This window comes from Papio anubis, chromosome 18, assembly GCF_008728515.1.
Source record: "Papio anubis isolate 15944 chromosome 18, Panubis1.0, whole genome shotgun sequence".
NCBI lineage: Eukaryota > Metazoa > Chordata > Mammalia > Primates > Cercopithecidae > Papio > Papio anubis.
In genome coordinates, this window is record NC_044993.1 from 52113150 (window position 1) to 52130572 (window position 17423).

Below are 17423 nucleotides of genomic sequence, written 5' to 3' on the forward strand. Positions count from 1 at the left end.
AATTTTTGTGTTTTTAGTAGAAACAAGGTTTCACCATATTGGCCAGGCTGGTCTTGAACTCCTGACCTCAAGTGATTTGGCCTCCCAAAAGGCTGGGATTACAGGTGTGAGCCACTGCACCTGGCACAAAGATAGACTTTAAGACAGAAGTATTACTAGAGACAAAAAACATTTAATACTGATAAAAGATCAATATACCAGGAAGACATAAAATTATAAAATGTATATGCACCTCACATCAAAGCCCCAAAATACCTAATGCAAAAAGTAATACAATCAAGTGTAAAAATTGACAATTCAATCATAATTGGAGGCCAGTCACAGTGGCTCATGCCTGTAATCCTAGCATTTTGGGAGGCTGAGATGGGTGGATCACCTGAGGTTGGGAGTTCACGACCAGTCTGACCAACATTGAGAAACCCTCTCTACTAAAAGTACAAAATTAGCCGGGTGTGGTGGTGCATGCCTGTAATCCCAGCTACTCGGGAGGCTGAGGCAGGAGAATAACTTGAATCCGGGAGGCGGAGGTAGCGGTGAGCCAAGATCGCACCATTGCACTCCAGCCTGAATGACAGAGCAAGACTCTCTCAAAAATAATAATGATTGGAGATTTCAATACCTTACCTTCAGTAATGACAGAACAACTATATAGAAAATCAGCAAGGATATAAAATAGTTGAACAACACTATTAATGTAGCTAAAATATATACCACACTCCACCCAATGACTGCAGATACATATTTTCAAGTGCACATGGAACAGTCTTCAGGATAGACCAATGCTAGGCCATTAAACAAGTCTCAATAAATTTAAAAGAATTTAAGGGCTGGGCACAGTGGCTCATGCCTGCAATCTCAGCACCTTGGGAGGCTGAGACAGGATTGCTTGAATCCCTGGGGGATTTTGAAACCAACCTTGGCAGCAAAGCATGATGCCATCTCTATAAAAAAAGAACATAAACCAGCCGGGCGCGGTGGCTCACACCTGTAATCTCAGCACTCTGGGAGGCCGAGGCGGGCGGATCATGAGGTCAGAAGATTGAGACCATTCTGGCTAACATGGTGAAACCCTGTCTCTACTAAAAATACAAAAAATTAGCCGGGCATGGTGGCGGGCGCCTGTAGTCGCAGCTATTCGGGAGGCTGAGGCAGGAGAACGGCCTGAACCCAGGAGGCGGAGCTTGCAGTGAGCCGATATCAGGCCACTGCACTCCAGCCTGGGCGACAGAGCAAGACTCCGTCTCAAAAAAAAAAAATTAGCCAAGTTTAGTGGCAGGTGCCTGTAGTCCCAGCTACTTGAGAGGCTGAGGCAGGAGAATAGCTTGAACCTGAGAGGTGGAGGTTGCAGTGAGCCAAGATCGTGTCACTGCACTCCGGTCCAGAGACGGACTGAGACTCTGTCTCAAAAAAAAAAAAAAAAAAGCATATAAATCATACCGAGTATGTTTTCTAATCACATGGAATTGAATTAGAAATCAACAACAGGAAATCCAAGAAATACCCAGCTATTTGGAAATTAACATGCTTCTAAATAACCCATGGGTTAAATGAGTCACAAGAAAAATTTAAAAACATTCAGAATCAAACAAAAATGAAAACATCAAAATTTATGAATTACAGCTAGATAGAGCAATGCTTCAGAGGATTTTTTTTTTTTTTTTTTTTTAATGGAGTCTTGCTTTGTCACTGCAATAGCATGCATGATCTTGGCTCACTGCAACCTCCGCCTCTGGGTTCAAGTGATTCTCCAGTCTCAGCCTCCTGAATAGATGGGACTACAGGCGCCCACCACCATGGCCGGCTAGTTTTTGTGTTTTTAGTAGAGACAGGGTTTCACCATATTGGTCAGGCTGGTCATGAACTCCTGACCTCAGGTGATCCACCCGCTTCGGCCTCCCAAAGTGCTAGGATTACAGGCATGAGCCACCGCGCCCGGCCTCAGAGGAAAGTTTTTTTAGAGATGCTCTCACACTGTCACCCAGGCTGGAGTGCAGTGGCACTGTTATAGCTCACTGCAGCCTCGGATTCCTGGGCTCAAGTGATCTCTGGCCTCTCAGGCTTTTGAGTAGCTGAGACTACAGGTGCAAACCACCATGGCTAGATAATTTTTTTTAAGTTTTTTGTAGAGACAGTGTCTTGCTTTATCATTTTATTTTTTGTTTTTATTTTTTCCTAGCCATTAGACTATGAGGGAAAAATTAGTAATTTTAGATGTTTATATGAGAAAAGAAAGTATTTCAAATCAGTAACCTAAGATTCTACTTTAATACACCAAAGAGCAAACTAAATTCAAAGAAAGAAAAGAAACTGATTAGCACAGAGATCAATAATAGAAAATGAAAAATAGAAAAAAAATTAACAAAGTTGAATAGAAAAAAATTAACAAAGTCAAAGTTGGTTCTTTTGTTTTGTTTTATTTTGTTTTGTTTTTTTGAGACAGAGTCTTGCTCTGTCACCCAGGCTAGAGTACAGTGGCCTGATCTTGGCTCACTGCAACCTCTGCCTCCCAGGTTCAAGCAATTCTCCTGCCTTAGCCTCCCAAGTAGCTAGGATTACAGGCACCCACCACCATGGCTGGCTACTTTTTGTATTTTTAGTAGGGACAGGGTTTCACCATGTTGGCCAGGCTGGTCTTGCACTCCTGACCTCAGATGATCTGCCCGTATCGGCCTCCTAAAGTGCTGGGATTATAGGTGTGAGCCACCGCACCCAGCCTGCAGCTGGTTCTTTTAAAAGAGCAGCAGAATTCACAAATTTCAGCAGACTGACCAAGGGAAAAAAAAATTACCGACATCAGAAAAGAACAGGCAGACGTCACCATAATTCTACGGATGAGAAAAGACTATATGAGAATCCTTTGAACAATTTTATACCAACAAATACAACTTGAATGAAATGGACAATTATTTTTGAGATGGAGTCTTGCTCTGTTGCCCTGGCTGGAGTGCAGTGGTACAATCACGGCTCCCTCCAACCTTTGCTTCCCAGGCTCAAGTGATCCTGCCTCAGCCTCCCTAGCAGCTGGGACTACAAAAAAAAAAAAAAAATTCGCCATGCAAGTAGTAATCATCCAGAAAGCTGGAGTGGCTATGTTAATATCACATAAAATAGACTTTCTTTTTTTTAGACAAAGTCTTCCTCTGTCTCCCAGGCTGCAGTGCAGTGGTGCGATCTCACCTCACTGCAACCTCCACCTCCCAGATTCAAGCGATTCTCCTGCCTCAGTCTCCCAAGTAGCTGGGATTACAGGCGCCCACCACTATGCCCGGCTAATTTCTGTATTTTTAGTAGAGATGAGGTTTCACCCTGTTGGCCAGCCTGGTCTTGAACTCCTGACCTCAAGTGATTCGGCCTCCCAAAGTGCTAGGATTACAGGTGTGAGCCACCGTGCCTGGCCTCAAAACCGACCCTATATCTATATATAAAATATATATATAATATATATAATATATATTTATATATATATATATATATATTTTTTTTTTTTTGAGATAGAGTCTTGCTCTGTCGCCCAGGCTGGAGTACAATGGCTTGATCTCCACCTACTGCAACCTCTGCCTCCTGGGTTCAAACAATTCTCCTGCCTCAGCCTCTCAAGTAGATGGGATTACAGGTGTCCACCACCACACCCAGCTAAACGGCTAATTTTTTGTATTTTTAGTAGAGACAGTGTTTCACCATGTTGGCTGATCTCGAACTCCTGAGCTAGTAATCTGCCTGCCTCGGCATCTCAAAGTGCTGAGATTACAGGCGTGAGTCACTGCGCCCAGCCCAAATTGGACAATTTTTAATAAAGGCCCATGTATTTTTAAACTTTTAGGGTTAGGGGTACAAGTGCAGGTTTGTTATATAGTTAAACTCATTATTAACAACTGATTCAGGCTGGGAACCGTGGCTCATGACTGTAATCCCAGCACTTTGGGAGGCCCAGGTAGGCAGATCACCTGAGGTCAGAAGTTTGAGACCAGCCTGACCAACATGGCAAAACCCCGTCTCTACTAAAAATACAAAATTAGCCGGGCTTGGTGGCGCATGCCTGTGATTCCAGCTACTTGGAAGGCTGAGGCGGGAGAATTGCTTGAATCTGGGAGACGGAGTTTGCAGTGAGCTGAGATTGCCCTGCTGTACTCCAGCCTGTGTGACAAAGCAAGACTCTGTCACCAAAAAAAAAAAAAAAAAAAAAAAAAGTCGTTTTTCTGTAACAAGAAACTATGAAAATTAAGAAAATTCCATTCACAGTCGCATTAAAAGAAAACACTTATTTTATTTTATTTATTTATTTTTTGAGACGGAGTCTCACTCTGTCACCCAGGCTGGATTACAGTGGCACAATGTTTGCTCACTGCAACCTCTGCCTCCCGGGTTCAAGCAGTTTTCCTGCCTCAGCCTCGTGAGTAGCTGGGATTACAGGTACACACCACCACACCAGGCTATTTTTGTATTTTCAGTAGAGATGGGGTTTCACCATGTTGGGCAGGCTGGTCTCCTGTTGAACTCCTGACCTTGTGATCCACCTGCCTCGGCCTCCCAAAGTGCTGGGATTACAGATACGAGCCACTGTGCCCGGCAAAGGAAATACTTACAAATAAATAAACAAAATAAGTGCAAGACTTGCATTATACAATGAAAACTACAAAATATTGCTGAGAGAAATTAAAGAAAATCTAAATCAGATCTAAATTCCCAGGGGTGATTCCCACTAGGGGACACTTGGCACTGTGTGGACAGATTTTTGGTTGTCACAACTTGGAGGAGAGGATGTTGCTCCCAATGGGTAGCAGCCAGGGATGCTGCGAAATATCCTACAATGCGTAGGACAGCCCCCATAACCAAAAATTATCTGGCCTCAATAGTGCCAAGGCTAAAAAATTCCAATCTAAATAAATGAAGAGGCGTTTCACGTTATGGATTGGAAGAGTCAATAGTGTCACGATGGGAATTCTCCTAAAATTAATCCATCAGTTCAACAATTCAACATAATCCCTATCAAAATTATAGCAGGATTTTTTTTTTTTTTTTTTGAGATGGAGTCTGGCTCTGTTGCGCAGGCTGGAATGCAGTGGCGGATCTCGGCTCACTGTAACCTCCGCCTTCCAGGTTCAAGCGATTCTCCTGCCTCTGCCTCCCGAGTGGCTGGGATTACAGGTGCGTGCCACCATGCCCAGCTAATTTTTGCATTATTAGTAGAGACGGGGTTTGACATGTTGGTCAGGCTGATCTCAAACTCCTGATCTCATGATCCGCCCACCTCCGCCTAACAAAGTGCTGGTATTACAGGCGTGAGCCACTGCACCCGGCCTAAATTTTTAACAAGAACAAAGTAAGAGGACTTACACTATCAGATTGCTCCCCTCGCCTCCCCTCCTCTCATCTCCCCGCATTGCTTCCCTCCTGTCTCCTTCCCTTCTCTCCCCTCCCCCCAAATAATTGGGACTCCTAGCAGAAGGGTTACCCCAGTTAAAACCTACTCAACCCAGAAGAATGAGACAAACCAAGGGAGATGCCAATGAAAAACCAGTGGCTATCAGGCATGGAGATGGCAGCCAGCCACTCATACCCCAACGACAGGCCACCCTGGAAAACTCCCCTGTAGGGTTTCCAAGGATGACATCTTGTTCTCCCCCTTGGGTTCGTGCCACTCTTGAAACAACATAAAATTTTAGAACCTAAAGAATACCCTCATACCTTCCCCTACCTTTTCTTCTTTTCTTTTCGAGACAGAGTCTCGCTCTGTCACCCAGGCTGGAGTGCAGTGGCATGATCACAGCTCACTGCAGCCTCGACCTCTTGGGCTCAGGCAATCCTCTCACCCCAGCTTCTTGAGTAGCTGAGACTACAGGCGCACGCCACCAGACCCGGCTAATTTTTAAATTTTTTGCAGAGACGGGGTCTTCCTATGTTGCCCAGGCTGAGAAATTGTTTATGACTGTGGGTTATGCACAGATTTCTCAGTTGTAACACCAAAAGCATGATCCATTTAAAAAAAGGTGATAAGGAACTTAATCAAACTTTAAAAGGTCTGCACCTAAAAACACATCATTAAGAAAATAATTAGGCCGGACGAGGTGACTCACGCCTGTGATCCCAGCACTTTGGGAGGCCGAGGCGGGCAGATCACCTGAGGTTGGGAGTTCGAGGCCAGCCTGGCCAACATGGTGAAACCCCGTCTCTAATAATACAAAAAGTAGCCGGGCGCAGTGGCACGCGCCTGTAATCCCAGCTACTCTGGAGGCTGAGGCAAGAGACTCGCTTGAACCCGGGAGGCGGAGGTTGCGGTGAGCCGAGATTGCGTCACCTGACTCCAACCTGGGCGACAGAGCAAGACTCCGGTCACGACTTGGAGGAGAAAGGGGAGGGAAGGTGAGGGGAGAGAGGAGGAGGGAGAGGAGGAGGGAGAGGAGGAGGGAGAGGGAGAGAGGGAGAGGGAGAGAGGGAGAGGGAGAGAGGGAGAGGGAGAGGGAGAGGGAGAGCTGGGCGTGTGGTTGCGCGCCTGTAGTCCCAGCTACTCTGGAGGCGGAGGTGGGAGGATCGCTTGAGCCCAGGAATTTGAGGCTACAGTGAGCTGAGATCGTTCAGTTGCCCTGGAATTTGAGGCTGCAGTGAGCAGAGACCGTTCAATCGCACTCCATTGCTGCCCAATGCGCTCCACTGTTGCCCAGGCTGTCCTCGAATTCCTGGCCTCAAGCGATTCTCCCGCGTCAGCTTCCTAAAGAGCTACAGGCGCAAGCCACCGCATAAATGCGCTAATGTATGTCAGGGCTTTATAGTAAGCACATAGTTTAGTCCTCGGCAAGTGGTAGCTGACGTGGGATGTTTGTCGGTGCCAGGAGCTCTCAGTCCGGGGCGTTCTTCCCACAACCAGCTCTGCTCAGCGCTCCGGACGCCCGCAGTCGCTATGGTAACAGCCAACGATTTCCGGAAGAAGAACGGCGGGCGGCGAGGGTCATTCCCAGCCGCAACCTGAGTGGGCTGAACAGAGAAGAGCAAAGGGGCAAGTTACCGGTCCTGGAGTTTCTGGGGTTCGCCTCGGAGGCTAGCCTCGGTGCTCTCTCAGGCTCGCTCGCTTCTGCATCCCCGTTGCCGCCCGAAGCCAACTCTTAAGTCCTGGACGCCAGGCCTTAGACAGTGCCGCCATGGACTTCTCCAAGTTCCTGGCAGACGACTTCGACGTGAAGGAGTGGATCAATGCGGCCTTCAGGGCCGGCTCCAAGGAGGCGGCGTCCGGGAAGGCGGATGGCCACGCAGCCACCCTGGTGATGAAGCTGCAGCTGTTCATCCAAGAGGTGAACCACGCCGTGGAGGGTGAGCCGCGCGGGGCCCTGGCCACGGGACCCTCCCCTGCTCTTGGCTGGGCAGAGGTCACCGAACTTGCGTGGGGCACTCGGGTGGGCGGTGCACGCATGGACAGCAAATACCCTCGGCGAGAGAACAAGCCCCGAAGTCCTGATCACATCAGCGGGAGTCTCAGCTGGGGGCCGGGCTGTCTTGTCCACTTGCTAATTTTGGGTGTTGCTTTTCCTCCTCTGGCTGGGCTATAAGTTTCCTTTTTCTTTTCTTTCTTTCTGTTTTTTCTTTTGAAACAGCGTCTCGTTCTGTTGCCCAGGCTGGAGTGCAGTGGCTCGATCATAGCTCACTGCAGCCTCGAACTCCTGCACTCAAGCGATCCTTTCGCCACCTGAGTCGCTGGGACTACAGGCAAGAGCCACCACGCCTGCAAATTTTGTTTAAAAAAAAAAAAAAAATGTAGAGATGGGATCTCACTGTGTTTCCCAGGCTGGTCTCAAATTCAAATTCCTGGGCACAATGGGTTTTCGAGTCTTGGCCTCCCAAAGTGCTGGTGATTATACCTGTGAGCCACCACATCTGGCCTCAAGTTTCCTTTTGGAACTTAAAAGAGTGGATCTTATTGCAGTTGTCCTTCTCTAACTCAATAGTAGATCTCTGGGATTCCCTTTTTGTTATTATCCATAGGCATTGGAAGACAAGATGGATCTTTTTAAATGCTACAAGTTTTAACCAGTTCTTAACATGTCTTGTTGAGGCACCTTCCAGAACGTAAGATAGAACAGCTCCGGTTTCTGTTCTGGTGACTTGAATGTCAGAGTCAAGGGCCCAGTGTCAAAGAAAATTGGCTTTGACTTTTTGTAATCTGGGAGCACGAGTCTATGAGATGTTTATTCAAAGAGTTAGGCAGCCTGTTTTTGTACCAAACAATAAACGTAAAAAGAAAAAAAAAGTGAATTTTGAGAGTATGAAGGAATAGCCAACAGATCCTTATATCTGGAAAAAAAATATTATAGTATAGGTGTAAGGGAATGACACAGGGGCCGGGCGCGGTGGCTCACGCCTGTAATCCCAGCACTTTGGGAGGCCGAGGCGGGCGGATCACAAGGTCAGGAGATCGAGACCACAGTGAAACCCCGTCTCTACTAAAAATACAAAAAATTAGCCGGGCGCGGTGGTGGGCGCCTGTAGTCCCAGCTACTCAGGAGGCTGAGGCAGGAGAATGGCGTGAACCCGGGAGGCGGAGCTTGCAGTGAGCCGAGATCGCGCCACTGCACTCCAGCCTGGGCGACAGCGCGAGACTCCGTCTCAAAAAAAAAAAAAAAAAAAAAAAAAAGGGAATGACACAGATCCGGAAAACATTGTTTTGGTGGATTTTATGTCAGCTGAGGAAGATAGGCTGGTCTCAGTAGAGACTTAAACCATTTTTTTTTTTTTTGAGACAGAGTCTCATTCCTCATTTTGCTGCCCAAGCTGGAATGCAGCGATACCATTATAGCTCACTGCAGCCTCAAACTCTGGGTTCAAGCAATCCTCTCGCCTTAGCCTCCCAAGTAACTGGGACTATAGGCATGTGCCACCTTGCCTGGCTAATTAAAAAAAAATGAAATTGTTTTTAGAGACAAGGTCGCACTATGTTGCCCAGGTTGATCTCAAATTTCTGACCTCAAGTGATCCTCCCATCTTGGCTTCCCAAAGTGCTAGGATTACTAGTGTGAGCCACCACACCTGGCCTAAACCATTTTTTGAGGATAAGTTAAATTATAAAAAATAACATGCACTGGCAACCATTTCATATAACTCCTCGACTTGACTTTTATTCACCATGTGTTGACTCAGTACATACTGCACACAAGTCTCTCTCTTAGGCTCAGATGGAAAGACCAAACAGACTGCTTCCACTGGGAGTGGATGGTCCAAGAGATGTTCCCATTTTTGTTTGTTTGTTTGAGACGAAGTCTTGCTGTATCCCCCTGGCTGGAGTGCAGTGGCACCATCTCAGCTCACTGCAACCTCTGTCTCCCGGGTTCAAGCGATTCTCCCGCTTCAGCCTCCCGAGTATCTGGGACTACAGGTGTGTGCCACCACACCCGGCTAATTTTTGTATTTTTAGTAGAGACAGGGTTTCATCATGTTGGCCAGACTGGTCTCAAACTCCTGACCTCAAGTGATCCACCCGCCTCGGCCTCCCAAAGTGCTGGGATTACAGGCATGAGCCACTGCGCCCAGCCAGATATGTCCACTGTTTAAGAAAAGGTAGGGAGGGGGCTTTATTTCACTGCAGATTCTCTTTCTTTCTTTCTTTCTTTCTTTCTTTCTTTCTTTTCTTTCTTTCTTTCTTTCTCTCTTTCTCTCTTTCTCTCTTTCTCTCTTTCTCTCTCTCTTTCTCTCTCTCTCTTTCTCTCTCGCTCTCTCTCTCCTTTCTTCTTTCCTTCCTTTTTTTTTTTTTTCAGCATCTCACTTTGTCAACCAGGCCACAGTGCAGTGGTGTGATCAGTGCTCACTGCAGCTTCACCTCTCAGGCTCAATGAATTCTCCTGCCTTGGCCTCCTAAATAACTGGGACCACAGGCATGTGCCACCATGCCAAGCTTATTTTTTTATTTTTTTGTAGAGATGGGGTCTCACTATGTTGTCCAGGCTGGTCTCAAACTCCCGAGCTCAGGCGATCCTCCAGCCTTTGCCTCCCAAAGTGCTGGGATTATGGGTGTGAGCTACCGCTCCCAGCCCATATTCTTTTTTTTTTGAGACAGAGTCTCACTCTGTTGCCCAGGCTGGAATGCAGTGGCACGATCTCGGCTCACTGCAAGCTCTGCCTCCTGGGTTCACACCATTCTCCTGCCTCAGCTTTCCAAGTAGCTGGGACTAACAGGCACCTGCTACCACGCCCGGCTAATTTTTTGTATTTTTAGTAGAGATGGGGTTTGACCATGTTAGCCAGGATGGTCTTGATCTCCTGACCTCGTGATCCCCAGCCCATATTCTTTATTGTACCTTACATCTTTTACTAATTATTGAGCATCAACTATGCATGTGTCCAGAAATGGGCAGTGGGGAGGAAAAGTTTATCTTGCTGGAGCTTGCTGCCTATGGGGAAGATAGAAACACAGTAAATTACAGTGAGGGGTGGCTTTACTCAGAATAGAATCTGGAGTTGTGAGAGCTGGCAGGAGGGTGCAGTTATGTCTTGTTTAGGAGAATCGTAAAGCACTTCCCTTGTGTTAGACCTTGAAGGAAAACTTTGTAGGACAAAGAGGAAAGGACATTAATAATAATATAATAGCAATTTGGCTGGGCGCAGTGGCTTGTGCCTGTAATCCCAGCACTTTGGAAGGCCGAGGTGAGTGAATCACCTGAGGTCAGGAGTTCGAGACCAGCCTGGCCAACATGGTAAAACCCCATCTCTACTAAATATACAAAATTAGAGGTGGGTGTGGTGACATACACTGTAGTCTCAGATACTCAGGAGGCTGAGTCAGGAGAATCACTTGAACACAGGAGGCAGAGGTTGCAGTGAGCAGAGATCCCACCACTGCATTCCAGCCTGGGTGACAGCGAGACACTGTCTCAAACATAATAATAATAATAATGGTATGATAGCACATATACGAAGTTTGCTACATGTCAGACACTCTTTTTAGTGCTCTATATGTATTAACCAAGTGATTCTCAAACATGGGTTGCAATGCCCTCCTTGCCTCCCCTTATCCTTGTTCCTGTCCTCAGGAACAGGGAATATTTGGAAATTGGTGGGAGCTTTTTTTCTTTTTTCTTTTTGAGATGGAGTTTCACTCTTGTTGCCCAGGCTGGAGTGCAAGGGCATGATCTCGGCTCACTGCAACCTCCGCCTCCCGGGTTCAAGCAATTCTCCTGCCTCAGCCTCCCGAGTAGCTGGGTTTACAGGCATGCGCCACCATGCCTGGCTAATTTTGTATTTTTGGTAGAGATGGGGTTTCTCCATGTTGGTCAGGCTGGTCTCGAGCTCCTGACCTCAGGTGATCCACCCGCCTCAGCCTCCCAAAGTGCTGGGATTACTGGCATGAGCCATTGCACCTGGCCTGTGGGAGCTTTTTCAGTTGCCGCAGTAGTGGGGAACGTTGCAGTGACATTCAGATATAGGACATTCAGTGGGAGGACCCAGTGATGCCTAATGTCCTGCAGTGCTTGGTACAATCCTGCACAATGAAGAATTGTCCTGGCCTAAATGTGAACAGTACCTGCTTTTGAGCATGGTTATCTAATTTAAACCTGACAGTTATCCTCAGAGGTAGGCACAATTATTATACCCACTATAGACTTGTAGAAACTGAGGTTGAGAGAAGTTAAGTAACTTGCTCAGCATCATGTTCCTAATGAATGGGGAGCCTGGACTGAACCCAGACAGTTGGCTCCAGAGCCCAGGCCCTTAACCATCATATTTCACTACTTCCTTGGTATTAGAGAGAGAGAGTAACATATATACAGGAGTGTGGCTATAAGAAGGCGTAATCCAGGGAAAGGTGATAAGTTCAAAAAGAGCTGCATGAATAATATCAGTAAACGGTCTGGGTGTGATCTCAGTGCGTTGGGAAGCTGAAGTGGGAGCATTGCTTGAGGCCAGGAGTTCCAGACCAGCCTAGATAACGGAGCAAGACCCTATCTCTACAAAATATTAAAAAACTAGCCAGCATGGTGGTTCATGCTTGTAGTCCAGCTACTCTGGAGGATTGCTTGAGCCTAGAAGTTCGAAGCTGCAGTGAGCTAGGATTGCACCACTGCACTCCAGTTTGGGGGACAGAGTGAGACAAGATAATTAGTAGTGTTATTATTAGAGAATCACACTTTTGTAGGGGAAATGTAACTGAAGATGAGGTAGATAAAGAGATTGGGATCAGCCTGCGAAAGACCTTTCTAGCGATTCTTCGAGTTTGGCTTTTATTTCTTAGGCAGCAGGTAGCCTTCATAGGTTTAAAGTGTCATTTATTTTTATGCAAGATGAGACAAGGGCCCAAGTCTGCGATGAAGAAAGTTGATTGTAGCTGTTCAAGCACATGTTGAGGACCCCAAATTGGAGGACTGATTTCTTCATTTAGTCAGTCAACAAATTTGTATTGGGCACAAACTCTTTTCTAGGTTCTAAAAACACACTGTTGAATAAGACCCAGTGTTGGATTGGAGAGGTCCACAGGGGCCACGTTATGCAGGGATTTTATTTTTATTTTTATGTATTTATTTATTTTTGAGACAGAGTCTCACTCTGTCGCCAGGCTGGAGTGCAGTGGCGCAATCTTGACTCACTGCAACCTCCACTTCCCAGGTTCAAGTGATTCTCCTGCCTCAGCCTCCTGAGTAGCTGGGACTACAGGTGTGCACCACCATGCCTAGCTCATTTTTATATTTTTAGCAGAGACAAGGTTTCACCATGTTGGCTAGGATGGCCTTGATCTCTTGACCTCATGATCTGCCTGCCTCGGCCTCCCAAACTGCTGGGATTACAGGCGTGAGCCACCACGCCTGGCCAGGGATTTTATTTTATTTCTTTATTTTTAAGAAACAGGGTCTTGTTCTGTCACCCAGGTTAGAGTGCTATGCAGGGATTTCAGTGTCACATTAAAGAGTTTGAATTTAAGGCCGGGTGCAGTGGCTCATGTCTATAATCCCAGCACTTTGGGAGGCCGAGGTGGGTGGATCACCCGAGACCATGAGTTTGAGACTAGCGTGACCTACGCAACAAAACCCCATCTCTACTAAAAATATAAAAATTAGCTGGACGTGGTGGTGCACAACTGTAATGCCAGCTACTTGGGAGGCTGAGGCAGGAGAATCGCTTGAACCTAGGAGGCAGAGGTTGCAGTGAGCTGAGTTTGTGCCACTGCACTCCAATCTGGGGGACAGAGGGAGACTCTGTCCCAATAAATAAATAAATAGAGTTTGAATTTAATTTTAAAATAAGGCATTGTAGGATTTTTAAACAGCGGAGTAACATGGTTCAGGAGGCTATTGCTGAGGTCCAGAAAAGAGATGATAGTGGCTTCAACTGGGGTGATGGCGGTGAAGATGATGAGTAATGGGTAGATTAAAGATATTTTTCGGCTTGACGTTGTGGCTCACGCTTGTAATCCCAGCATTTTGGGAGGTCTAGCCAGGCAGGTCCCTTGAGCCCAAGAGTTTGAGACCAGCCTGGGCGACATGGCGAAACTCTGTCCCTACAAAATATATAAAAATTATTCAGTCCTGGTGGTGTGTGCCTGTAGCTACTCGGGAGACTGAAGTGGGAGGGTCACCTGAGACCAGGAGGCTGAGGTTGCAGCCAGGAGGTTGAGTTGTGATTTCGCCACCGCACTCCAGTCTGGGCAACCGAGTGAGACCCTGTATCAAAAATAATTTTTAAATAGGCCAGGCGTGGTGGCCACACCTGTTTTCCCAGCACTTTGGGAGGCTGAGGCGGGTGGATCACCTGAGGTCAGGAGTTTGTGACCTGGCCAACATGGTGAAACCCAGTCTCTACCCAATCTCTACTAAAAATACAAAAAATTAGCCAGCTGTGGTGGCGGGCACCTGTAATTCCAGCTACTCGGGAGGCTGAGGCAGGAGAATCACTTGAACCCTGGAGGCAGAGGTTGCAGTGAGCTGAAATTGCACCACTGTACTCCAGCTTGGGTGACACAGTGAAACTCTATCCAAAAAAAAAAAAGACCATGGAAAGCAGGCATTGGGGCCAGACCCGTGTGAGGCTTAGTTTTAGCTCTGTAAGATCCTGGGCAAGTTACTTTAACCTCTCTGAGTTTTCTTATCAGTAGGAAGTGGCTGCTACTGACAGCCATGGACATTAAGTAAAACAGTGTATGCAGAGCCCCTGGGGCATGCCTTCTTGCAAATGGAGTTATGATTTCACTGGTGGTGGCAAGTTGGTGTTGGGACAGGTTGATTGTTCATTCCTTGTGAAATCAAAGGCCCTTTCCCATCAGTCTGGGGATGTGATCCTGGCAGGGGCCACCTCACTGCCCATCTCGTCTCCTGCCCCATATTTTCTACAGGCTCCAAAAACTGTTTGGTTGGTCGTGTGTTTCCTTTCTGTTGTCTGATTTGTTTTCTATTTTTTACTGGTGACTGGTCCAGCTTTCACCTTTTGTGGCTATCGCTGTTCTTGATTTTTTTTTTTTTTAACTACAGAAACAAGTCACCAAGCTCTCCAGAACATGCCCAAAGTGCTCCGTGATGTTGAAGCCCTAAAACAGGAGGCATCTTTCCTGAAAGAACAGATGATTCTTGTCAAGGAGGACATTAAAAAATTTGAACAGGATACATCTCAATCCATGCAGGTATTTTGGCTCCTCTCATAAATGGTGATTCTTGTTTTGGGAAGGTGGTCACTCTCGTAGAGGGTTTAGAACAGCACGGTGTTTTGGGAGGCCAGCCATCACTCAAGATTCTGTCCAGCACTCAAACTAAGCTCTTTTTTTGAGACAGAGTCTCGCTCTGTTGCTGGAGTGCAGGCTACAGTACAGTGGTGTGATCTCGGCTCACGGCAACCTCCGCCTCCCAGGTTCAAGTGATTCTCGTGTCTCAGCCTCCTGAGTAGCTGGGATCACAGACGTGCAACACCATGCCCGACTGATTTTTGTATTTTTAGTAGAGACAGGGTTTCGCCATGTTGCCGAGGCTGGTCTCGAACTCCTGGTCTCAAGTGATCCTCTCATCTCGGCCTCCCAAAGTGCTGGGATTACAGGCGTGAGCCACTGTGCCCGGCCCCCCGAAACTATGCTTTTGCTTGGGTCTTTCAGCTGATTCATCTCTTCAGCACTGCTGAATAAATTTAGCCAGATGATTGGTGTTTTGGGAGACAGAAGCTCCCTAAAGACAGGAGCAAGCCACCATACTTACATTTCAAGTCCCTGGTGGCAGATGGAGAAAAAGGACCTACCCCTTCATTTTTCACCCCTCACGTCTCTTTCAGGTGTTGGTAGAAATTGACCAGGTGAAGTCCAGAATGCAACTTGCTGCCGAATCTCTTCAGGAAGCAGATAAGTGGAGCACGTTGAGCGCTGATATTGAGGAGACGTTTAAGACTCAGGTAGGTTTCTTGTTTAGGGGATGTTATGAAAAGTATTTAAGCAAGAACTTGAGGTTTGGAGAAAGCAGAAGAGATAGCATTCGTTGAAACCGTAAGGGAGAGTTGACAACCAGTAGCAGCATTCAGAAACCTTCAGACTCAGGGTGGGGAAGATCTGAAGCTGCTCGGTGTGTTTCCAGCCTCTTTAGCTTGCACCCTCTGTGTGACTGAAGCCTCTTAGTCACAGAGTGAGTTCAGGAGAAGTCTCGATAAAGATGTACAGGCACCAGGCACAGTAGCTCATGCCTGGAATCCCAGCTCTTTGGGATGCTGAAGTGGGAGGATCACTTGAGGCCAGGAGTTTGAGACCAGCCTGGGCAACATAATGAGACCCCCATCTCTACAAAAAATTTTTTAAAAATTAACGAAGTGTGGTGCTGCACACTTGTAGTTCCAACTACTCAGGAGACTGAGGCGGGAGAATCTCTTGAGCCCAGGAGTTGAAGGCTACAGTAAACTATGATCATACCACTGTGCTGAGGGACAGAGCAAGACCCTGTCTCAAAAAAAAAAAAAAAAAGAAAAACCATCAAAGGCAGAGAAGTTTGGGGGTAAATGAATGAGAGGGTGGAACATGGGGAGTGGGGAGCCTTATATACCATGGGGACTTGGTGGGTTATTGACCCCTTCTGAGGCTGCAAAGTGTGGAAAATAGTAATATTTTTGACCTGGGATATAAGGATGAAGTAAGATGATGTCTTATGAAGAACTCTTACTCAATTGTAAAGCAAAATGATTTATCAGTCAATTTTTTAAAAAAGTTACAAATGCACATGGGAACAAATTTATTAAACAGGAATAAACTGCAAAAATAAGTTTTTTTCCTAACCCTGACCCCCACCTTAATCCTTGAATTTTTCTTTTTTTTTTTCTTTTGAAATGGAGTCTCATTCTGAAGCTCAGGCTGGAGTACAGTGGCATGATGCCTCCACCTCCCACGTTAAAGTGATTCTTTTGCCTCAGCCTCCTGTGTAGTTGGGATTATAGGCGCGCACTACCATGCCCAGCTAATTTTTGTATTTTTAGTAGAGACGGAGTTTCACCATGTTGGCCAGGCTGGTCTTGAACTACTGACCTCAGGTGATCTGCCCTCCTCGGCCTCCCAAAGTGCAGGGATTCCAGGCGTGAGTCACTACGCCCGGCCAGGGGCCAATTTTTCTTGTACAGACTAGCCCTGATACCAGCTTTATGCCCATCCTTCCAGATACACACATGCATATTTATGTTCCCTGCCCCTTTTTTCTCACAAAGCTCATTATGAACACTGCTTTGCACTTTATTTTTTCACTCAACAATATATCTATTTTTATTTATTTGTTTGTTTGTTTATTTATTTATTTATTTTTGAGACAGAGTCTTGTTCTGTCATCCAGGCTGGAGTCCAGTGGCATGATCTCGGCTCACTGCAAACTTCTGCCTTCTGGGTTCAAGTGATTCTCTTGCCTCAGCCTCCCGAGTAGCTGGGATTACGGGTGGGTACCACCACGCCTGGCTAATTTTTATATTTTTAGCAGAGACAGAGTTTCACCATGTGGGCCAGGCTGGTCTCAAACTCCTGACCTCAGGTGATCCTTCAGCCTCTGCCTCCCAAAGTGCTGGGATTCCAGGCGTGAGCCACCCCGCCTGGCTGCCTGGCCAGTTTCTTAAAACGTTTTGTAAAGACAAGGGCTTGCTGTATTGGTCAGGCTGATCTCGAACTCCTGGCCTCATGCAATCCTCCTGCCTCAGCCTCTGGAAATGCTGGGATTTTTAGGTGTAAGCCATTGTGCCCTGCCTGGATGTGAATGTTTTTAAAACTCTTAGCACATATTGCTAAATAGCCTTCCAGAAAGACAGTATAAATTTAAATTTATGATACCAGACAGATGGTCTTTTTTCTTTGTACCCTCACTAACAATTCCTATTATGATTTCTTTTTTTTTTTGAGACGGAGTCTCGCTCTGTCGCCCAGGCTGGAATGCAGTGGCCGGATCTCAGCTCACTGCAAGCCCCGCCTCCCGGGTTCACGCCATTCTCCTGCCTCAGCCTCCCAAGTAGCTGGGAGTACA

General features: G+C 46.7%; 1 protein-coding gene across 2 annotated transcripts in view; it reads left to right on the plus strand.

Annotated features, from left to right (window-relative positions):
* Positions 1-6918: 6918 nt before the first annotated feature.
* The window catches only part of COG7 (component of oligomeric golgi complex 7), a 66329-nt gene continuing 55824 nt past the window's right edge, over positions 6919-17423 (plus strand). For both annotated transcript variants that reach the window (XM_031658396.1, XM_031658397.1), the window contains exons 1-3: positions 6919-7302; positions 14436-14584; positions 15220-15336. In XM_031658396.1, the coding sequence (XP_031514256.1) occupies positions 7134-7302; positions 14436-14584; positions 15220-15336 (435 nt within the window). In that variant the 5' untranslated portion in view covers positions 6919-7133. The remainder of the gene's footprint in view (positions 7303-14435; positions 14585-15219; positions 15337-17423) is intronic.